The 24,748-nt window shown below is 43.0% G+C and overlaps 1 protein-coding gene across 1 annotated transcript; it reads left to right on the top strand.

Annotated features, from left to right (window-relative positions):
* Positions 1-5,404: 5,404 nt before the first annotated feature.
* tectb (tectorin beta) lies at positions 5,405-23,373 on the top strand. Its single transcript, XM_035747505.2, has 11 exons — positions 5,405-5,515; positions 6,084-6,159; positions 6,272-6,462; positions 6,615-6,766; positions 6,875-6,947; positions 7,239-7,342; positions 16,562-16,645; positions 16,821-16,983; positions 20,538-20,616; positions 20,893-20,925; positions 21,091-23,373. The coding sequence occupies exons 1-11, from the start codon at positions 5,513-5,515 to the stop codon at positions 21,162-21,164; spliced, it is 1,032 nt and encodes a 343-aa protein (XP_035603398.1). The 5' UTR covers positions 5,405-5,512; the 3' UTR covers positions 21,165-23,373.
* Positions 23,374-24,748: the final 1,375 nt, after the last annotated feature.

The following is a 24,748-nucleotide window of genomic DNA, read 5'->3' on the forward strand; positions in this document are numbered from 1 at the left end:
AAAGGTAATGGCTATTTCGCTAACCGACTTGCATCTGCCTTTACTGAGGCACTCATCTTTGGAGAGCATTTAGTGTCTACTGAGCACTTGTTTGATTCCTTCCTACAATATTTAAGTCATTCTGAGAGAGATCTTGTTGTTAAAGCCCTTAAAGAGGATCTAAAGATCGAAGATCAAGACAAGTTGATTGATCTCCTGGACAGCATGGGGGGTGTACAGTACCTAACCCAAGAGCTGTGCTTTACAGGTAGCACATAAATAACTCCTTCAGAAACCAAAGTATGCTCTTGATAATATGTTGGATGCTGCAAGAGAAGTGCTGTCACAAACTTTCCAGAGGAAAGAGGCTGTAATAACATGCGTCTTGGTGAGAGGTGTAGGAGTCAGGCGCAGGAGAGCAGGGATGTCTGAGAAGCGTGTTTAATAATATAGTCCACCAATACGAAACGGCACAGACAAAAATCCCAAAATTACGCTCTCGAATAATCAGAAACTCGTGCAAACACACGGAGGAACAAACACAGTTCAGACACTTTACATACACGTGTGTAATAGCGAAAAATGTAATAGCGAAAAAACAACAAACATAAAATACAATCGAGCGCAATACACACAAGTCTAATCCTGCACGAATTACGGCAGGTAACAGGTGCCCTATATACCCACATAAATCAAAGCAATTGAAAACCAGGTGTGAAAAGGAACACAGACAAAACAACCAGAAAAAGAAAAAGGGATCGGTAGCGACTAGTAGACCGGCGACGCCCGAGCGCCGAGCGCCACCCGAACAGGGAGGGGAGTTACCTTCGGTAGAAGTCGTGACAGAGGCTATTGAGAATATTTATGCAGAACAAAATCCGACGGCTAGAACAGTTTTGAAGTTACTGCAGGCATCCCCACAAAACCAAACAGAGATTCAAAATGTCTGGTTTTTCCAGCAATATATCAGAGGGTTGGATGAGGTTGGACTCAGGAAGAAAAGGAGATTCGTGACGGGTGCTGATGTAATATGTGTCAAAGACCGGTATCACTTCTTTATTTTTCTTTTTTCTCTGACCAACTCTCTCTGACTATCTCTGTCAGAATGATCTTCTTGACCCTAACCAGTCAGGCTTCAAGACTGGTCACTCAACCAAGACTGCTCTTCTTTGTGTCACATACTCTCACTACTAGTGTTCCCCAGGGCTCAGTTCTATCTGTCCCCTCTTCTCTCTATACACCAAGTCACTCGGCTCCATCACATCCTCACGTTGTCTCTCCTTTCATTGCTATGCGGATGACACTCAACTACTTTCTCTTTCTGCGTCACCGGCAGATATCTCAGCTTGGATGTCGGTCCACCGCCTCAAGCACAACCTCAACAAGACAGAGCTGCTCTTCCTCCCGGGAAAGGCCTGCCCACTCCAAGACCTCTCCATCACAGTTGACAACTCCACGGTGTCCCCCTTCCAGAGTTCCAAGAACCTTAGTGTGACCCTGGACAACAGCCTATCATTCTCTATACAACACCTTGTCGTTCTCCCCACACACTCCACTGGCTTCAAGTTGAAGATTGCATCCACTGCAAGACCATGGTACTTGCCTACGGAGCAGCAAGAGGAACTGCCCCTGCCTACCTTCAGGCTCTGCTCAAACTCTATACCCCAACCCGAGTACTCGATTCCGCCGCCTCTGGTCACTTTGTCCTCCCACCCCTTATGGGAGGGCAGCTCCCGCTCAGCCCAGTCCAAGCTCTTCTCTTTCCTGGTACCCCAGTGGTGGAACCAGCTTTCCTGCCCATCTTCCGAAAAACATCTGAAACCCTACCTCTTCAAAGAGTATCTTAAATAATCCCCCCCAAAGAAAAACACTCGCACTTGACTCTTTTAGCCCTAACTAGCTCTGACTTTGCTTATAGCTTTTCTGATAGCTACTTTAACGAGGACAATTACTCTGACTGTGATATGTGGTTGTCCCAACTAGTTATCTTAAGATGAATGAACTAACTGTAAGTCACTCTGGATAAGAGCATCTGCTAAATAACTAAAATAGAAAAATATTAAATAAGTATACCTGAAAACTAGTATACCTGAACTTTGAAACATGCTCTCTTTGTTGGGCTAATGGCTATGGCTAATGACTTCTACCTTAGCACATGGCACATGGTCATTTCCTGCAATTCACACCTCCCGTGTAGAGGGCATTAACAAGCATAACACTCTGAGCTGGAGTTTGTAGAGCAGCGTTGCTGCTTGAGCCAGGCAGTGGAGAGCTACTACAGCGCTTTGCAGGGTGCGGCCATTTCAGAGACGCGAGCAGTGACACCGAGACAGCTTGGGACACTTTTTTCCTCTATGAACCCAGCACGAACTGGCAGAGGTTCACCCATTGGTTGATGCAATCCAATGCCTGAGCAGTGGAGCACGGCCCTAATGTTCCAAGCGGATCCTTAGTGCAGAGCTAACATAGCAGCTTGTTTGGTGAGAGCACATTACAGTTTGTGCTTAGTTGAATGATGAAACAAAATGTCCACATGCCTGCAAGACACACACTTCCTGTGTCCCTTTTTGTTTTCTGTGTGTTTTGTACAGTATGTTTGTGATTTTAACTAGCGTGGTTTTTAAAGGAAAAGCCGAATGGCAATGGAGTAACTGACAAACGCGAAAGCAAAGCAAAGGCTGCAGAACGAACAAACCACTGGTGTTCGGAACTGGATTGGAATGTTTAAAAAAAAATAATTAAATGTTTGAAAATTGCCTCTACTTCATGCTGCCTGCTCAATCCAGATGCAACATTTCACAACGTGTGTTCCCCATACAGACCTGAATTACCTTTGACTCTGGAACGGACCCATTTATCTTAGACCATGCAAATAATGCTCATTTTATGTGAACATAGATTTAATGGAGCATACTGTACACACTGTATACCCGAGGATGTCAAAGTACAGACCTTTCAGCATTCCTGTCAAGTCACCGACTCGGACAGACTGATAGTGATCGGTACCTCTCATTGAACCAAACACGAGAAAAGCAGGGACCGCCACACAATAATGACATCGCCATTATTTGAGGAATCTTTAAAAGGTATCGGGAACAGAACACCAACAGGCATGTATGGATATCCCTGAACTGTGATGGAGGCTCTGATAAGACCAGACACACTACCAATGAGTGTTCCAAAGTGGAGATGAGATGGGAGACTTTGTTTCACAGACATTTCACATCATTCAGAGATATAGGGTTTCACAGAGCCCAGTGGGACACAATGAGATCGAGGCAGCTTTTGGCCCTGGTCTGGTGTCCCTTTCTTGTATGTATGAGGACAGAGGAACTGGGGGAAAGTGTCCTAATTGACCCCTCTCTCCATTCATATTTAGTCAGCTATTATGATGGCCCATACCATGCAGCCCATACCATGCAGCCCATACCATGCAGCTCATACCATGCAGCCCATACCATGCAGCTCATACCATGCAGCCCATACCATGCAGCCCATACCATGCAGCCCATACCATGCAGCCCATACCATGCAGCCCATACCATGCAGCCCATACCATGCAGCCCATACCATGCAGCCCATACCATGCAGCCCATACCATGCAGCCCATACCATGCAGCCCATACCATGCAGCCCATACCATGCAGCCCATACCATGCAGCCCATACCATGCAGCCCATACCATGCTCCTTACAGGGTTTGACATTCCAATTCAATTCTTGAATACAATATGACGTTGAAGACATTTTTTATTACCACAATCTTCAAGTTATGACATTTTTATTGAAATGAGACTGTTAGAATTGGAATTGCATTGGATTTGTAAAAACATTTGAAATTGAATGGTATTGGAATTCAATATTTATGCATTTCCCAGTTAATGGCATTCATGCATTTTGTATAAAACTTTGTTTTAAATCATTTCAACTTGAATTTCTATATTTCCAGCTAGGCTGTCTGAACAGTGACACGATCAGCCTGAAAGGTGGAGGTAATTGAATTTGAATTTGTGAAATTGTTGAGGATAATATTGAATTGGGAATTAAATTATTGGAATTTATCTAACATGACTGACCTGCAATTTGAATTGAATTAAATGGAATTTAGAGTGAGAGGGAATTTAATTCAAATGGAATTCGTAGAATGAACCCCAACCCTGGTCATAACATTAAGTTTGTCAAATGTTTTAATACTTCAAAAGCAGTCGAATGTCTAATTGTTGAAGGTCCTGTATGGCTCAGTTGATAGAGCACAGTGCTTACAACACCAGCATGGTGGGTTCAAATTCTGGGTCACTCATTTGTAAAATAATGTATGCTTTGGATAAAAGGGCCTGCTAAAATGGTATATATTATATATAATGTGGGATCGAGACATAGCTGGATCCACACAACCGATGCCTTGTGTAGTGGACTTGAAATGAGATGACTACATGATAGATAATGTCCCTTTTACCCATGGTAATGAAACGCTACATCAATTAAAAATCCTATTCTGAACAACTATCGTCCGGTCTGAAAGAATAGGCCATTTCCACTAATCAAGTGTAAAATGATAGGAGCAGATCGAGACACTCCTGTCATTCATATACCAGTTTGGGAAACATTACAGTGCTATTGAAGAGGAATAGCTGGCTGCATAGCATTAGTATTAGCATCAGAATAGAGCATTGGGGAATTCTTGGAGGGAGATGGATGGAAGATACAAATCAGAGGAAGGGTCAGGGGACAGGTAGAGTTACAGCTCTTTAGCCATGCTAACAATGAGAAGCCCCCAGATTCCATCATGTTATGTAAGGTTGGCATCCCACACTTCCAGTCGCGAAAAACATGCTAGGTGATCTACAAAGAGCTAGGAAGAGTGACAGTGTGTGTGTGTGTGTGTGTGTGTGTGTGTGTGTGTGTGTGTGTGTGTGTGTGTGTGTGTGTGTGTGTGTGTGTGTGCGTGTGCGTGTGCGTGTGCGTGTGCGTGTGCGCGCGTGTGTGTGTGCGTGCGTGCGAACGAGTGAGTGAGTGAGTGAGGGAACCTCTCCCTTTCAGAGCATCTAACTTGCATAGAATCTTTAAGCTGAGAGCATGCTTAGAATCAACACAATACTGATTCAAATATGTCTGGGGACGCAACATAGTCATGCTCAACCCTTGATTATCGAGTATAACATAGAAGTATCAGAGTAGAGTAAGACATTAAAGGAATGTTAAAGACTAACGCAATGTTGAGTGTGCTGCAGTGATCCCCTGAGAAGTTAGTCATTTGAAAGTCAATGTCGTTTACTTCACAGAGAGCTTTTGTGAGTAGCTCCACAATAGGGCTACCAATTTGGCACTGCCAAGTAGGGTACTTGAGATAGAGGAGAGGTGAGCGGGGTGGGGGGGTGGGTTCCTCTTACCGGTAAAAGTATAAAATCCATCCTCTTGGCTGTCTAGCTGTCAGTGGTGGCTATAGTTCCCAGTCAGTCTATACAGACCACGAAGACCCTCTGACGGAAACCTAGCCAGACTAGAACTAGCCGCCTACCCTTCATGAATCTTCTATGGTAAGGTTAAAGAGATGGTTCACTTAGGTTTAACCTTATTCAGGCCTTACCTAACGTGTTGTCATTTCATTCCATTTTTAAGTCTCTTGAATATTTTTTTTTTTTTTTTAAACATCCGACATCTCCCTGAGAGCATTTTTAGACCATGTAGAAATCCTGACGGGAACGGACGTTATCAGCTCATGCCAATTAATACTAGAACTATGTACTGGTCATGTCTGTCTGTGACTGTGCAGCGGTTGTGAAGGAGTGGCTGGTTATTAAACCATGATGAAACAAAACAATGGCTTGGGATCTGACTCCCCTGGCTGCTATTGTGATCCCTCCCTCCGCTCAGAGACCAACGATGCTTCATCCCTCCACTGCAGTCCCGAACTTAATTTCACCCTAAAATCTTCTTATTTTTCTTTCCTTTTTGTTTGTACACTGAAATTCAGCTTTTAGCTGTGCATGCATGTGTACAAGCTCAAATAAACCTTATTATATATGGGGAGAATATACGATTTTAAGTTGTTATTGACTTTATCATATCAATGTGTTACAATTTATCTCTGATATTTATTTTCAGCCTTTGACAATGGCTGCTGTAAGCGCTCTACTACTTCTACTGCCGGTAGCGTGGACTTGTGCCCCCCAGAAAGCAGGTGAGTATTTTTTCCCTTAAAGAGAGTGGAATCGCTATCCATATGACACTATGGAACAGGTTCTATCAGCATCCTCTAAGATCGTCTTTTCTCTGTGCTGGTTGTTTATCAGACTATGTGATGGTGTCGTGTTTCCCCAATGCCATCATTGCTAACGTCCCGGAGTGTCCCTACGGCTGGGAGATCGGCCAGCTGTCCCTAGGGGGGCTGTGTTACAGCGGTGTCAACAGCCCAGGGTACTTTCGCTTCACCATCCCTGACCTGACGCCCAAAAACAACTCGTACTGTGGCACTCACGCCGAGGTGAGAAAGTACTTTTAATGGAGGGGGTAAGCTTGCCTGAGACATGAAGAGTTGCAGGTCTGAGCAAGGTATTCCAGCTAAATGCAAAGCGATAGGCCTAAAGAATCAACAACCCATCCTCATTCTTTGGCGTGTCTGCTATTTCTTCCCAGTATATTGGTGGTAAAGACCCCAAGTATGTCTTCTACAACTCCATTGTGTCCAATGACACTTCACTAACAGTCAGAAACCAGCCGGTCAACTACACGTTCAGCTGCACGTACCGGGCCGCCTACTTGGTCAACAACGCCGTCTTCAGCCAAAGGTAAGCACCGATCCTGGCATTTAGGTCACCGCCGGTACCTTCTGGAAAGCGTTTGCATTCTAACCCAATGACTTTCAGCGTTTTTACGAAACCCTTTGCTTCTTCCAGAGTGGCTACAGTTTTTGTCAGCAACGGGAGTTTAGGCACTTTTAGTTCACAGTTGTCTATGAACGTATTCACGGTGAGTACCTCAAGTTTAGGTTCTCATCAACTTCCCGGACACAGATTAAGCCTAGTCTTGGACATTAAATGGAGATTATCCATAAAGCATGCTTTTTAGTCCAGGAATAGGCTTAGTCTGGCCCCGCGAAACAGGTTCTTAGCTGCTGAGTGTAAAACGTAATGCTAACATTCGTTTTGTAATATTATGGAGATAAAAATGTGTCCATTACTTGTAAGGATCACTCAAGTCGTAAAAGTCAACTTCATGTGAATATAAATATAACTGACTAACCTGTGTTCATGTCTTTAGAATTCCAAGTTCCTGTATGCCAAAGACGCCCCCTATGTGATTGACACATCAGAGATTGGCTCTGAAGTGTTCATTGGGATGGAAGCCAAAGGACTCAGCAACAGGTACTCAAAATATACAGTATATACAGTTGAAGTCAGAAGTTTACATAAACTTAGGTTGGAGTCATTAAAACTAGTTTTTCTTGTTAACAAACTATAGTTTTGGCAAGTCGGTTAGGACTTCTACTTTGTGCATGACACAGGTAATTAAAAAACATGTTTACAGACAGATTATTTCACTTATAATTCACTGTATCACAATTCCAGTGGGTCAGAAGTTTACATACACTAAATTGACTGTGCCTTTAAACAGCTTGTAATATTCCAGAAAATTATTTAGAAGCTTCTGATATGCTAATTGATATGATAATTGACATAATTTGAGTCATTTGGAGGTGTACCTTTGGATGTATTTCAAGGCCTACCTTGAAACTCGGTGCTTCTTTGCTTGACATTATGGGAAAATCAGAAGAAATCAGCCAAGACCTCAGAAAAAAATGTGTTTACCTCCACAAGTCTGGTTCATCCTTGTGAGAAATTTCCAAATGCCTGAATGTACCACGTTCATCTGTACAAACAATAGCACTCAAGTATTAACACCATGGGACCACGCAGCCATCATACCGCTCAGAAAGGAGACATGTTCTGTCTCCTAGAGATGAACATACTTTGGTGCGAAAACAGCAAAGGATCTTGTGAAGATGCTGGAGGAAACAGGTACAGAAGTATCTATATTCACAGTAAAACGAGTCCTTATATCGACATAACCTGAAAATAAAGTGATCCTAACTCATTTTTACTTGGATTAAATGTCAGGAATTGTGAAAAACTGAGTTTAAATGTATTTTGCTGAGTTGTATATACATTTCCGACTTCAACTGTATGTATATATATTTAGCAAATGTTAATTTATACTGAACAAAAATATGAAAGCATTATGCAACAATTTACAGTTCATATAAGGAAATCAGTCAATTTAAATAAATTCATTAGGCCCTAATCTATGGATTTTAAATGACTGGGCAGCCACGGGGGGCCTGGGAAGGAATAGGCCCACCCACTGGGGGAGCCAGGCCCAGCCAATCAGATTGAGTTTTTCCGCACAGAAGGGCTTTATTACAGAGAGAAATACTCCTCATTTCCATTACCTGTCTGGACTGGCTGGTCTCAGATGATCCCACAGGTGAAGAAGCCAGATACAGAGGTCCTGAGCTGGAGTGGTTACATGTGGTGTGAGGCCGGTTGGCCTCACATGTTGTGAGGCCGGTTGGAGGTGCTGCCAAATTCTCTACAACAATGTTGGAGGCGACTTATGGTATAGACATTAACATGAAATTCTCTGGCAACAGCTCTAGTGGACAAAACAGTACATTTTTAGAGAGGCCTTTTATTGTCCCCAGCACAAGGTGCACCTCTGTAATGATCATGCTGTTTCATCAGCTTCTTGATATGCCACACCTGTCAGGTGGATGGATTATCTTGGAAAAAGAGAAATGCTCACTAACAGGGATGTAATCAAATGTGTGCACAAAATTGGAGAGAAATAAGCTTTTTTTGCATATGGAACATTTCTGGGATCTTTTATTTCAGCTCATGGGACCAACACTATGCATGTTGCGTTTATATATTTGTTCAGTATAGATATTCCTCGCCCTGCATAAAGCAAATACACGTGACCAAATACGACAATATGTGAAAGTGGGGGGGATACAGTTTAAGTCGGAGGTTTACATACACCTTAGCCAAATACATTTAAACTCAGTTTTTCACAATTCCTGACATTTAATCCTAGTACCAAATTCCCTGTCTTAGGTCAGTTAGGATCACCACTTTATTTTAAGAATGTGAAATGTCAGAATAATAGTAGAGAGAATGATTTATTTCAGATTATTATTTCCTTTATCACATTCCCAGTGGGTCAGACGTTTACATACACTCAATTAGTATTTGGTAGCATTGCCTTTAAAATGTTAAACTTGGGTTAAATGTATCGGGGAGCCTTCCACAAGCTTCCCACAATAAGTTGGGTGAATTTTGGCCCATTCCTCCTGACAGAGCTGGTGTAACTGAGTGAGGTTTGTAAGGCCTCCTTGCTCGCACACACTTTTTCAGTTCTGCCCACAAATTTTCTATAGGCTGGAGGTCAGGGTTTTGTGATGACCACTCCAATACCTTGACTTTGTTGTCCTTAAGCCATTTTGCCACAACTTTGAAAGTATGCTTGGGGTCATTGTCCATTTGGAAGACCCATTTGCAACCAAGCTTTAACTTCCTGACTGATGTCTTGAGATGTTGCTTCAAAATATCCACACAATTTCCCGCCTCATGATGCCATCTATTTTGTGAAGTACACCAGTCCCTCCTGCAGCAAAGCACCCCCACACCATGATACTGCCACCCCCGTGCTTCACGGTTGGGATGGTGTTCTTCGGCTTGCAAGCCTCCCCCTTTTCCTCCAAACATAACGATGGTCATAATAGCCAAACAGTTCAATTTTTGTTTCATCAGACCAGAGGACATTTTTTCCAAAAAGTACGATCTTTGTCCCCATGTGCAGTTGCAACCCGTAGTCTGGCTTTTTTATGGCAGTTTTGGAGCAGTGGCTTCTTCCTTGCATTGCAGCCTTTCAGGTTATGTCGATATAGGACTCATTTTACTGTGGATATAGATACTTTTGTACCTGTTTCCACCAGCATCTTCACAAGGTCCTTTGCTTTTGTTCTGGGATTGATTTGCACTTTTCCCACCGAAGTACTTTCATCTCTAGGTGACAGAGCTCGTCTCCTTCCTGAGCGGTATGACGGATGTGTGGTGCCATGGTGTTAATACTTGAGTGCTATTGTTTGTACAGATGAACGTGGTACCTTCAGGCATTTGGAAATTGCTCCCAAGGATGAATCAAAATCTGAGGTTTTGACTGATTTCTTTTGATTTTCCTATGATGTCAAGCAAAGAGGCACTGCGTTTCAAGGTAGGCCTTGAAATACATCCACAGGTACACCTCCAATTGACTCAAATTATGTAAATTAGCATATCAGAAACTTCTAAAGCAATGATGTCATTTTCTGGAATTTTACAAGCAGTTTAAAGACACAGTCAACCTAGAGTATGTAAATTCTGACCCACTGGAATTGTGATACAGTGAATTATAAGTTAAATAATCTGTCTGTAAACAATTTTTTTTTAAATGACTCGTGTCATGCACAAAGTAGATGTCCTAACCGACCTGCCAAAACTATAGTTTGTTAACAAGACATTTGTGGAGTGGTTATACAACGAGTTTTAATGACTCCAACGCAAGTGTATGTAAACTTCTGACTTCAACTGTAGGTGTTGGAGACAAACATTGTCTTTGGAAAGTTTTTACACCCCTTAACTGATTCCACATTTTGTTGTGTTACAGCCAGAATGCAAAATTGATTAAATTTATACATTTTCTCTCACCCATTTACACACACTTACACACAATTCCCCATAATGACAACATTAAAATATGTTTTTAGAAAGGTTGGCAAATTTATTGAAAATTAAATACAGAAATATAGTATCTGATTTACATAGGGATTCACACCACTGAGTCAATACATGCTAGAATCATCTTTGGCAGTGATTACAGCTGTGAGTCTTTATGGGTAAGTCTCTAAGAGCTTTGCACACCTGGATTGTACAATAATTGCAAATTACTTTTTTTTAAATTCTCCAAGCTTGTTTTGAAAATTGTTAGACAGACATTTTCAAGTCCTGCCATAGATTTTCAAGTCGGTTTAAGTCAAAACTGTAACCAGGCCACTCAGGAACATTCAATGTTGTCTTTGTAAGCAACTCCAGTATACTGTATATTTGGCCTTGTGATTTAGGTTATTGTCCTGCTGAAAGGTGAATTCTTCTCCCAGTGCCTGGTGGAAAGCAGACTCATTCAGGTTTTCCTCTAGGATTTAGCCTGTGCTTAGATTCATTCCGTTTCTTTTTTATCCTGAAAAACTCCCCAGTTTGTATCAATTACAAGCATACCCATAACATGATGCAGCCACCACTATGCTTGAAAATATGGAGTGAGGTAATGTGTTGTATTGTGTCACACCCTGATCTGTTTCACCTGTCCTTGTGCTTGTCTCCACCCCCTCCAGGTGTCACCTATCTTCCCCGTTATAGTGTTTTCTGTCTGTCTGTGCCAGTTCGTCTTGTTTTGTCTAGTCAACCTTCGTGTTACTCCGTGCTCCTGCTTTTTTCCTTTTCTCTGTTTTTTGCTAGTACTCCCGGTTTTGACCCTAGCCCACCTTGACTCTGAAACTGCCTGCCTGACCATACTGCCTGCCCTGACCTAGAGCCTGCCTGTCACTATTTACCTCCTGGACTCGGACCTTGTTATGATATTTTGCCTGTCCATGAACATTATATTGCCTGAACCTTGGATACTAATAAATATCAGAGACTCGAACCATCTGCCTCCCATGTCTGCATCTGTGTCTCGCCCTGTGCCCTTATGGTACGAACTGGCCATGACAGACCCAGCAGACTTGGACCAGCTCCGCCACGCTGTCTCCCTGCAGGTAGCCACCATTGCGAGGCATGAGGAGCTACTGCTGGAGCTTTTGGAAGGGTTTTGTTCCCTGACAGAACCCCACGACCAAGGGTTCAAGGCTATTACGGAGCAAATCAGTGAGTTAGCTCATAGGCAGCCTGCCGCCTCTGAGACCTCCCAACCGCCCAGTAACTTGCATACAATCAGTGGTGGTCTTGGACACACTTGTTCATCTGCTGCTGCTCGTACATATCCGAAGGAATCCGGAAGTCCCCAAAGGCTGTTTTTCCCGAGAAGACCTGAAGCCACCTGAGTTCCCTCGAGAATCATCGGCAACGGTTGAGTCAGATACACCGGAACCTATGCAACTGGGCAGAGCTAGATTATCGCCTAGGGAACCTTGACGTAGGCTAAGTTCCAACAGTTGTCTGTACTGTGGGGCTGCAGGGAATTATATAGCAACCTGACCTATTTCTTTAGTAGGTACAAGTACTCTGGTGAGCCAGACTGGGAATCCTCTAATTCCCATCAAACACACTCCCTTTTTTGTGATACTGCTGTGGGGAGACCAGTCTGTCTATCCGGGTGCTCATTAACTCTGGGACGGATGAGAGTTTTATGGACGCTACCATAGTTTCTGAATTAGATATCCCAACTCAACTCCTCTCTGTTCCCATGGACGCTAGTGCACTGGACGGCTGTTAATATGCGGGTTTCAGGAAATCACAGTGAGTCTACACAGCTTCTCCTCATTGAGTCCCCCCATGTTCCTGTTGTGTTGGAATTTTCTTGGCTCCAAAAACCCAACCCTGTTATTGACTGGACCAAAAATTCAATCCTGGGTTGGAGTCCGTTCTGCCATTGCCTCAAAGCAGCGTAGCCTTCCCGAGACGGCCTCCTCAGTGCTTAAGTCAAGCCACGGATTTCTCTTCTGTCCCCGCAGAGCACCATAACCACCTGGAGGTCTTCAGGAAGGCACAAACTACTTCTCTTCCCCTGCATCGTCCCTACGATTCTGCCATTGACCTTCTCCCAGGCACCACAACGCCTCGTGGTCAGCTATATTCCCTATCCGGCCTGGAAACCCAGGCCATGGAGGAGTATATTGAGGACTCTCTGGCTGCTGGAGGCATCCGTCCTTCTGCATCCCCTGCCGGCGCAGGGTTTTTCTTTGTGGAAAAGAAGGACAACTACCGGGGCCTTAATGACATAATGATCAATAATCGTTACCCCCTACCACTCCTCTCCTCGGCTTTCGAACCTCTTTGTGGGCTACCATCTTCTCCAAGCTGGACCTTCAGAATGCCTACCACCTGGTTCGGATACACAAAGGCGATGTGTGGAAAGCAGCCTTCAATACTGCCAGTGGACATTGAGTACCTGGTCATGCAGTTTGGACTCACCAGTGCCCCGCGGTCTTCCAGGCCCTGGTAAACAATGTGCTCTGGGACACGTTAAATCATTTCGTGTTTGTCTACCTCAACAACATCGTATTTATTTGTAGTTCTGCCCAAGAACACATCCTCCATGTTCGACAAGACCTTCAGCGCCTCCTGGAGAACCAGTTATTTGTGAATGCAGAGATGTGCGAGTTCCACCGTTTTACCCTCTTCTTTCTGGGATATGTCATCGCAGAAGGAAATGTCCAGATGGACCCGGAAAAGGTGAAAGCAGTAGTGGAATGGCCCCAACCTACGTCCAGGGTGCAGCTACAACGTTTCTTGGGGTTTGCCAATTCCTACCAGCGATTCATTCAAGGCTACAGCACCCTTGTGTCCCCCTATCGGGCACTCACCTCTTCAAAGGTAACGTTCACATGGTCCCCAGCGGTTGACAGAGCCTTTGTGGACCTGAAGCATCGGTTCACTACAGCCCCATCCTCGTCCATCCGGGCCTGTCCTGTCAGTTTGTGGTTGAGGTCGATGCTTCTGATGTTGGAATGGGGGCTATCCTATCCCAGCGATCCGTCCAGGACCATCCCTGTGCCTTCATGTCCCATCGTCTCAACTCTGCAGAAAGAAACTACGACGTGGGTAACTGAGAACTGGCGATCAAGATGGCACTGGAGGAGTGAAGACACTGGCTGGAGGGAGCAGAACATCTGTTTTTGGTTTGGACCGACCACAAGAATTTCTAATATCTCCGCACAGCCAAGTGCCTTAACTCCAGGCAGGCCCGGTGGGCTCTGTTATTCACCAGGTTCAACTTCACCATTTCCTGTTGTCCAGGGTCCAAGAATGTTAAACCTGACACCCTCTCTCACCGGTACAGTCCCGCTGCCACATCCTCTGACTCAGAGACCACACCTCATGTGCTTGGACCCTGGACTGCAAGGCACAACATTCCCAGCCTGCCCCTGGAAGGGGCCCGGCTAACCGGTTGTTTTTCCCCAGTTCAGTCCTGGAATGTGCTCATTCCTCCAGGCTTACCTGTCATCTGGGTTCCCGACGAACCCTGGCCTCTCTCCGACAACATCTCTGGTGGCTCACAATGGTTCCTGGCGCTTCTGCCTTCGTCGCCGTGTGCACCGTTTGTGCTAAGAATAAGACTCAGTGGCAAGCCCCTTCCGGCCTCCTTCAGCCACAACCTGTCCCTCACCATCCCTGGTCCCATGTCTCCCCACTCCCCACTCCTGCGTCTGATGGCAACACCATCATTCTGATGGTAGTGGATCTGTTTTCCAATGCCGCCCATTTCATCCCTCTCCCCGAACCACTCTCTGCCAAAGAGATGGCCCAGCTCATGGTGCAGCACGTCTTCAGGATCCACGGACTCCCGGTAGACATGGTCTCCAACCGGGGTCCTCAGTTCTCATCTCAGTTGTGGAAGGTATTCTGTACCCTTATTGGGTTGTCGGCCAGCCTGTCCTCCGGATTCCATTCCCAATCCAATGCCCAGTCGGAGCGAGCAAACCAAGACCTGGAAACAACCTTAAGATGCCTCATCTCAACCAAACCCACTACCTGGATCCGACAAATGGTCTGGGTGGAGTATACCCAGAACACTCTTCCCTGTTCGACCACGGGACTTTCACCTTTCGAGTGCTCCATGGGGTATGAGCCTTCACTCTTCCCAGAACAAGAGCAAGAAGTCAACATACCCTTGGCCCAGATGTTCATCAGCCGCTGTCGGCGTACCTGGAGAAGAGCCCGGGTGGCGCTTCTCAAGACCAACTCCAGGTATCGTCGACAAGCGGTCCGCTGCCGGACTCCAGCCCCTCGCTATCGCATTGGGCAGAGGGTATGGCTATCCACACGGGACCTGCTCCTTCGGGTGGAATCCCGCAAACTTTCCCCCTGTTTCATTGGCCCTTTCCCCATCTCTAGAGTCCATCGTTCCACTGCTGTCACACCCTGTTTCACCTATCCTTGTGCTTGTCTCTACCCCCTCCAGGTGTCACCCATCTTCCCCATTCTCCCCTGGGTTTTTATACTTGTGTCTGTGCCAGTTCGTCTTGTTTTGTAAAGTCAACCAGCGTGTTACTCCGTGCTCCTGCTTTTCCCTTTTCTCTGTTTTTTGCTAGTCCTCCTGGTATTGACCCAAGCCTGCCTTGACTCTGAACCCACCTGCCTGACCATAATGCCTGCCCTAGAGCCTTCCTGTCACTATGTACCTCCTGGACTCTGACCTTGTTATGATCTTTTGCCTGTCCACGACCATTATCTTGCCTGCCCCTTGGATACTAATAAATATCATAGACTCGAACGATCTGCCTCCTGTGCCCTTATAGTATTGTATTTTCCACAAACAACACTTTGTATTCAGGACAAAAAAGTTAATTTCTTGGACAATTTTTTTTGCACTATTACTTTAGTGGCTTGTTGCAAACAGGATGCTTGTTAATTAATATTTTTATTCTGTACAGGCTTCCTCCTTTATACTCCGTCAATTATGTTAGTATTGTGGAGTAACTACAATGTAGTTGTTTTATCCTATCACACTCAGTAAACTCTGTAACTCTATTAAAGTCACCAATGGTGTCAAGGATTCCCCAGGTACTGCTGCTCATTCAGTGCACCAGCTCCGGAGGTCTACGTCACCGGCCTCTAGGCATCGCTGAACTTGTTTCATTATGCACACCTGCTTCCCATTCCCCCTGATTAGTAGTTGTATACATGCCCTCTGTTAACCATTGTTTTGTCAGTTATTGTTACGTCCGTTGGTCCTGTGCTGTTGTATCGGCTTCCAAGCTGCATGTGTTGTGTACTCGTTATTCCAGGTCTCGTCCCGTGTATTTGCGGTTTAACCTCGCTCTTTTGTTTGGGTTACATACCTGTTTTGGGCTTTGTCCCCGTGGCTTTCAATGGCATGTTGTATTTTTGGGTGGAGTATTAAAACCCTCTCTATTGCGTATTCCTGCGCCTGTCTCAATTCCTTTATACAACGTGACAATTGGCCCCATGGTGATATCTCTGAGCGGTTGCCTTCATCTCCGCTTTTCACATTTAATTGATTTGTTAAAAGGTTCTAAACATAATTCCACGTTGACACTATGGGGTATTGTGTGTAGGCCAATTTTAAATTCAGTCTGTGACACAACATGTGTAACACAACAATGTGGAAAAAGTCAAGGGGTGTGAATAACTTCTGAAAGCACTGTATTTGTATCATGCATCATCCATTCACCCTTAAAGAGATCACTTCTCTGGATAGAAATGAAGAAATAGAAGCGGGTGATAATTCAAAACACAAAACAGGGGGAGGTGCCCCCGGATCCCCCTCTCTTGAATATAATTATCCAACATTCTTTGCTCCCCCAGATTCAAAGTGGTGATAAGCAACTGCTGGGCGACACCCACTCCTTACTCAATAGACAAGAAGAGGTGGAATCTCATCATCAACAGGTATTTCAGTGGTAACCAACCTAATTCGACACTGCTTGCCGATCAAAACCCAACTTTGTGGAATAAACAAATTAATTCTGAATTGCATTGAACTTTCCTACAGGTGATACAGCTGTTCCTATATTTTTCAAACATTTGATCAAACATTCAATCAAGTGAGGTCTCTCATTCACAGCTGCTCGTATGACAAAACTGTGACCATTTTCGAGAACGCCAAAGACAGCCGCTCCATGTTCAAGTTCAACTCCTTCCGCTTCCAGCGCCAGGAGAAGGTGTCCACTGTTTGGCTTCACTGCGAGGTTGGGGTTTGTGACGGGGAAAAACTATCATGTCAGCCAGTAAGTATGACATTTTACCATCCTACATATGTAACATGGGACATTTGTGATAAATAAGCAAAACTAACGGAGTCATTACATTTGCGTAGTCGCCAGGAAGTCGATACTGGATAAGGTTCTTTGCATAAACTAGGGTACCAGTGAGCATTTCTTGTTGTGGACAACTGCTTAGAACTGTTAAAAAGGCAATAATAATTAGCTAAACAAATTAATTTGAATACATTAAGATATAAAGGGGGAACATGGATACATTCATTTCAATTCATGAGTTAAATCAAAACCTTTCTCATGCTTGGCGTCTTCACAGATTTGGCACATATGTGACAAAACATTAACTTTCTTTCCTTGCATTTATGATACTGTTTGTTGTTATATTATATACTAATCATTTAAGAATTAAATTACACATTGAACTTGATACTGTAACATTCCTGGATATTGCTGTTGGACTCGGTTTTCATGGGCACACATATTCCAAATAATTATGCGATTTCAAAATTGAATGCTTTTAACAGAACGAGTAACTTTAACATGACTAATAAAAACTAGCACCAACGGGTGCACTAACCAAAAACAGGGGATGGTCCGCCCAGGTCTTACCTAGTGTGCATTGACATAGTACATACTACGAGTATGTGTGCCCGCAGGCCTCTTGCCTAAGCACTCCCAAGGTGCCTTGCCCTTCCCCCCCAGGAACAAATGAAACAGAGTAATACAAACTTAAAGTGAACCATTTCACAAATCAAAAACACAGTGCTACTGCATACACAAACATCAGCAGGACCGGCTACAAAATACTTTACAAAAATTCAGAAAGCCCAACAACAAAACACAGGACATACCAAGAAACTCTCTCCTCCTAACAACGGAACACTGGCTTTTAAAGCTGCAGAAGGAGTCGGTAATTGAAAACAGCTGTATCTTCTGATGAGAGGGCGTGGCAGAGCTCCAATCATCAATGGGGCGGCCCAATCAGCTGCTTAGGACTTCAGGAAGTCATTTCCTGAAATACACACATAATAGGGTGACATAGGTGTGTCCAGCTTACACCGGTGCAAATCTGTATAGCAATGGAATGAAACATCCAAACAATACCACAAAGGGTTGTGGGGTCCTGTCCAGAAACAACCCTGAGCCCCTACCCCTAAACACTGAGAGGATCGGACAGGTGTAAGCAATACCGCAAAAATTCCGCCAAGCCTATCAGAGTTAGATGGAGAGCTGACCATCAAACCCTCTCAGATCTCCACAAGTGTCGAGACTCTGTGCAGTATTAATAATACTGTATTACATTTGTAAAGCGCCTTTCATGACACTGTACATGAATAAACTAAAAGTGCATTTTAAAAAATTGTCTGAGCCCTGAGATTGTCAGGAAGGAAGTTCCAAAGCCATGGTGCATGGGGAGAAAAGTCCACCCATAGTTTGGAGATAGGTCCTGGGTGCATGAATCCGTTTGGCGTGGCTTGACCCTCAACCGTTGTGTTATTGACTGTACGCTTGTTTATTCCGCTTGTGTTGTTTGTGTCGCACTGCTTTGCTTTTTCTTGGCCAGGTCGCAGATGTAACTGACAACTTGTTCTCAACTAGCTTACCTGGTTAAATAAAGGTGAACTAAAAAATATATATATTTAAAAAAGGGTGCATGGAGGTTCATAGGAGGAGAGTAGATCTGACCGGGACGCAGGTCCAATGCTATTTAGACATTATTTGAGGGACAGGTTTCCAATGGAGGTCAACAAGGATAGATAGGGGTGATGTTGGCAGACTTTTTTGTTTGACAGAATCCTTGCAGCACTGTTTTTTGAATGAGCTGTAATGTATTAATTGAGTTTGCAGGTAGGCCCCCCCCAACTACTGCATTCCCATAATCAATTCTGGAGAAGACGAATGCATGGATAAGCTTTCCTGCATCAGAAGCGCTGAGAGAGGGTCTTAGGCGGGAGATGTACTTCAGGTGAAGATTGTTTTACAGACGTGACTAACGTGGGCATTGAAGGAGAGTGCAGGGTCGAATCTAACGCCAAGGTTGGTGATGACTGAGGAGAGGGGAATGATGTGGCCATCGATAGCAGGGCAGATGAGTTGGTGATCTGCTGGGGGTGCCTACAATCATTGCCTCTGTCTTGCTGCTGACGAATTGGAGTTGTTCTGCAGCCAAGACTTAACCTCTTCCAGACAGTTGTACAGAGCAGATGTTGAGGGGCTAGGGGTAGCTGACAGTCTGACACTGTCTAAAAATATGAACAGCTGTCAACTACTTGCATCCTCTGTCCTTGAGAATCTCAATTACATGATTCATTGCGTCCTCGCTCCTCGTCTCCTTCTCAAAATCCATTGGATGACAAGGTCAGAGGCCCCTCCCCTCAACGTCTTATCTAATGGGTTTTGAGAGGGAGGCGAGGAGAGAGTATGTGAGGAATCAAGGAAATGCAATTGAGATTCTTCCCTTGTTCCCTCCATTCCTCACCTCCCTCTCAAAGTACATTGTGGGAGAGAACTAAAGGTTCCTCCCCTCGGGCTCCAATGCACTTTCAAGGAGAGGCAAGGAGTATTGGAAAAAGACAGAGGAAGCAAGAATTTGATGGTTAGTTTTCAGATACAGACTCACTCACACTACACACACACAGACAGGCTTGTACAGCTAACCTTGTGGGGACACACAATTCAGTCCCATTCAAAATCCTATTTTCCAGAACCGCTAAACCTAACCCTAACCAGTACACTTACCCTAACCCAAAAGCCTAACACGAACCCTAAATCTAACCCTACCCTTAATGTAATTCTAACCCTAACCCTAATTCTAACCTTAACCCTAAACCCCCTATAAATAGCATTTGACCTCATGGGGACTAACAATGTCCCCAGTTGGTCAAATGTTTGTTAGTTTACTATTCTTGTGGGGACTTCTGGTCCCCACAAGAATAGTTAAAACATGTCCAAACACAATATTGAAGAGTTTACTGATTTTAATGATTTCATTAGTGGTTATTGTCAATGATTTTGCTGACAGAACCCATTGTATTACAGTGTTATATTAACTAAAACATAAATGCTGTTGATCATTTTCATTCTAAAGCAATGTTTAGCATGGCTGTAAATGATAGAGAAGTTGACTAAAGCACAAACAGACCTGGCTAATAGGCAAAGAAACATGTGGTGTCCATGATTCATGTGACATTTTGAATATTTTGTTGTTGCTAGGTGGTAGTTATGGCATCATTGTGCTTATCTAGACTCTTATTCCTGTAACTACACATGTGAAGCTGCAAAAAAAATCATATTTAAATGTATATCCAACCATTTTGAAATGTTGACGCTAATGTTGGCCCCTTAATTTATAGAATGACCCATAAATGCAAACTCTGTCATTGCACCTAAAAACTGCTTAAGTGCAATGCCTTCTACTCACTGTCCTATTAAAATGCGTACTTTTTTACTTATCTGCATATTCCAGTTTAGTGCATTCACAACACACATTTATCAGGAGTTGGTTGTATACAGCTCTGATCAGCAAAGAGGTCATTAAACACTATCTTCTAATAATTTTTAAGGGCCCGTGCACTGCCAGAAGCCTCCCTTCTGAAGCAGAGCCAAGTGGCGGTATCCTCACCACAGAGTTCCACCTTAAAGGTATGTCTTTTTCATCTTGATGTAACATTTCCAGACCAATCACTTGTGGTTCCCCTTTGCCTATGTAACAACTAAGGGGTGGTATAGTCTAAACATGCAATATAATGTAACATGGGCATTAGAGGCTCCTTTTTGTCTTTAATAAATGTATAATTTCTTTCAATGTTTTTAACACCAGCAAGGTGCCAAGGTCTTGCTTGTGCTGTATGGTGTAACGGTTGACTTCCATCATAATTTGCTGTCTGCCTTTCTACTATGTCTCACTGTTTCCCACAGCTAATGAATCTTCCAATAATGAACACATCACAGGTAATTATCTAAGAGCTGATCACATGGCATAATTACAATAAAAATCTATATGGCCTATTTTCAATCAGTTCACATGTACTATTGTAGTTTATTGTAAGTCCATTAATGATGTCCTCCAATTTGTGTTTCTCTTATCTATTTCCTGTTTCTACCCTGTTTTCCCAGGCACGTCTCTATGTATCCTGTGTATAGTCCTGGTAAACACACTGTTGGGTTGTGTGAATCTACCCAAAATGTAGAATATATAAATGCATTAGAACTGTATGTGTGGACAGACTACTACACTTTTGGAGAGGATATGAAACTATATAGACATGCTGGACACATATACTGACAAGAATATACACTACCGGTCTAAAGTTTGGATACACCTACTCATTCAAGGGTTTTTCTTTATTTTTACTATTTTCTACATTGTAGAATAATAGTAAAGACATCAACGCTATGAAATAAGACATATGAAATCATGTAGTAACCAAAAAAGTGTTAAACAAATCAAAATATATTTTATATATGAGATTCTCCAATAGCCACCCTTTGCCTTGATGACAGCTTTGCATGCTCTTGGCATTCTATCAACCAGCTTCACCTGGAATGCTTTTCCAACTGTCTTGAAGGCGTTCCCACATATGCAGAGCACTTGTTGGCTGCTTTTCCTTCAGTCTGCGGTCCGACTCATCCCAAACAATCTCAATTTGTTTGAGGTCGGGGGATTGTGGAGGCCAGGTCATCTGATGTAGCACTCCATCATTCTCCTTCTTGGTAAAATAGCCCTTACACCACCTGGAGGTATTGAAAAGCAAATGATAGTCCCACTAAGCCCAAACCAGATGGGATGGCGTATCACTGCAGAATGCTGTGGTAGCCATGCTGGTTAAGTGTGCCTTGAATTCTAAATAAATCACAGTGTCACCATCAAAGCACCCTTACACCATGATAACTCCCCCATGCCTTATGGTGGGAAATACACAGGCGGAGATCATTTGTTCACCCACACTGTGCGACTCACAAAGACACGGCGGTTGAACCAAAAATCGCCAATTTGGACTCCAGACCAAACAACAAATTTCCACGGGTCTAAAGTCAATTTCTCGTATTTCTTGGCCCAGACAAGTCTCTTCTCATTGGTGTTCTTTAGTAGTGGTTTCTTTGCAGCAATTCGACTATGAAGGCCTGATTCACACAGTCTGAACAGTTGATTTTGAGATGTGTCTGTGACTTGAACTGTGTGAAGCATTTATTTGGGCTTCAATTTCTGAGGCTGGTAACTGTAATGAACTTACCCTCTGCAGCAGAGGTAACTCTGAGTCTTACATTCCTGTGCCAATCCTCATGAGAGCCAGTTTCATCATAGCGCTTGATGGTTTTTGCGACTGCACTTGAAGAAACTTTCAAAGTTATTGAAATGACTGACCTTCATGTCTTAAAGTAATGATGGACTGTCACTTCTCTTTGCTTTTTTGAGCTGTTCTTGCCATAATGTGGATTTGGTCTTTTACCAAATAGGGCTATCTACTGTATACCCCTCTACCTTGTCACAACACAACTGATTGGCTCAAATGCATTAAGGATAGAAATGACACAAATTAACTTTTAAGAATGCACATCTGTTAACTGAAATGCATTCCAGGTGACTACCTCATGAATCTGGTTGAGAGAATGCCAAGAGTGGTGTATTTTTGAAGAATCTCAAATATGAAATTGATTTTAGATTTGTTTCACACTATTTTGGATACTACTTGATTCCATATGTGTTATTTCATGGTCTTGATGCCTTCACTATCATTCTACAATGTTGAAAATAGTAGAAATAAAGAAATACCCTTGAATGAGTAGGTGTTCTAAAACTTTTGACCGGTAGTGTCTTTAAGTGCTATCACACGTGGAAACAAAGAAACATACATGCACACATGCTCATCAGGTCTCAGGGAGTGTACGTACACATTCCATACTGTATTAAGCTTTACAAACTGTGCAGTACATTCACAGTGACATTACAGTAACATCCACCCATGTTCTCATCGCTTCTAGTTATCAGTACATACTTTTACAATTCTAACAATATTCATGTTTAATGTAATCTGCAGTACAAGTATCCTGTTTCAAAATAATCAAAAAAGTATAATAATTGTTCCCCATTTGTCTATTTTATATAATAAATTAATTCTAACCTTGTTGACAAAAAGTACACATCTCCACATACATGAATTTACATGTAACTACATTCCATTCAAACCTCGTATAACAAAGGCATGTGACAACAAATGCCCTTTCTGCAAATAAATTATTCTGCTAAGAAATGACCAGTTGTCATGTGAACAAATCCAGAAACCGGTAATGTGTTGACTAATTCATCTTTGTATTAATGTACTAAACAAGATCATTACTAGAAAAATTAGCTGCCATTAACAACCATGTTGGCAAAAAAAAATAAAGACTTTCAGTGTGGCCTGAGTTCGCCTGTAGGTCATCCTCTCCCTGCCGTCAGCGTGCCGTGCCTTGGTCATGTGAAAGTGGTCAGAGTTCTCTGTCCTCTTCCCCTCGCTTTGCTCTCTTGGTCTTTGGATGTGGCTGGTTTGACCTAACAAAGAAATGACCAGGGCTCTGTTTAGAAGGATGTAATGTTACAAAGCATTTCGATATCATAGAACTGTATTGTGTAGAACATCTTTATCGGGAATCATGTTAGCTCTATTCATTACATTTCAAATTCACATCATTGAACACACCCCAGGATTATCACCATATGCTTATTTAATTTGGTTCACATCAAACATCTACATTTACTCAAGAAAGGTGTTACCATAACATTTCCTATAATCATCATGTGTGGTCACTAGGGACCTTTTCAGACCGGAGATAAGTTGCCTTAAACATGGACTTAAAGGCACAGTGCAGTAAAAAGTACTGTATATTTTTTCGGTGTTTTGTAAACATATTGTACAACAACTGATGAAACTAATACTGTAAAAGTGTGAGGAAATTTGATCCGTGTTATTTCCTGATAGTTGCTGGTTGAAAATACAATCTACACAGGACCTTCTTATCAGCAGGTTTGCAGGACGGGAGTTTTGGCTTTCCATGGTGACATCAACATGCGCTAAATAACAACGAGAGTACCAAACCTCTCTGCCAATAACAGCTACACTGCCTTCAGAAAGGATTCACACCCCTTGACTTTTCCCACATTTTGTTTAGTTACAAGGTCAGATAAAATGTATTTAATTGTCATGTTCTTGTCAATGATCTACACAAAATACTCGGATGTCAAAATGGGTGAAAAAAATTGTAACACAAATCATGAAAAATAAAACACTAATCTCTTAATTACATAAGTATTTTACGCCCTGAGAGAATACATGTTAGAATCACCTTTGGCATCGATTACAGCTGTGTGTCTTTCTGGGTAAGTCTATAATTGTAGAACATTTGCACATTATTCTTCAAAGAATTGTTCAAATAATTCTGTCAAGTTGGTTGTTGATCAATGCTAGACAGCCATTTTCAAGTCTTGAAATAGATTTTCAAGTTGATTTAAGTCAAAACTAAGTAGGAAAGGAAAATTCACTGTCATCTTGGTAAGCAACTCCAGTGTATATTTGGCCATGTGTTTTAGGTTATTAACCTAAAAGCACTAGTGCTCCCAAATGTAAAAAGTTAGGAGCACAAAATAACATTTATGAGCACCAGAAAATACGATATCTTAAATTGATTGAGATTTAGGCTCTATGAATTATAGCTACTTCTGAAGCACATGTTGTGCCCTAGAAACTACTATGTAAATCAAATCAAATGTTATTTCTCACATGCGCCGAATACAACA

Source organism: Oncorhynchus keta, chromosome 3 (genome assembly GCF_023373465.1).
Source record: "Oncorhynchus keta strain PuntledgeMale-10-30-2019 chromosome 3, Oket_V2, whole genome shotgun sequence".
Taxonomy (NCBI): Eukaryota; Metazoa; Chordata; class Actinopteri; order Salmoniformes; family Salmonidae; genus Oncorhynchus; species Oncorhynchus keta.

What these genes read in the sequence shown, in the direction of transcription:
- tectb (XM_035747505.2), top strand. An exon ending in AACGCCGTCTTCAGCCAAAG is followed by an intron (nt 6,767 to 6,874) that starts GTAAGCACCGAT and finishes TGCTTCTTCCAG; the next exon opens with AGTGGCTACAGTTTTTGTCA. An exon ending in AAAAACTATCATGTCAGCCA is followed by an intron (nt 16,984 to 20,537) that starts GTAAGTATGACA and finishes ATAATTTTTAAG; the next exon opens with GGCCCGTGCACTGCCAGAAG.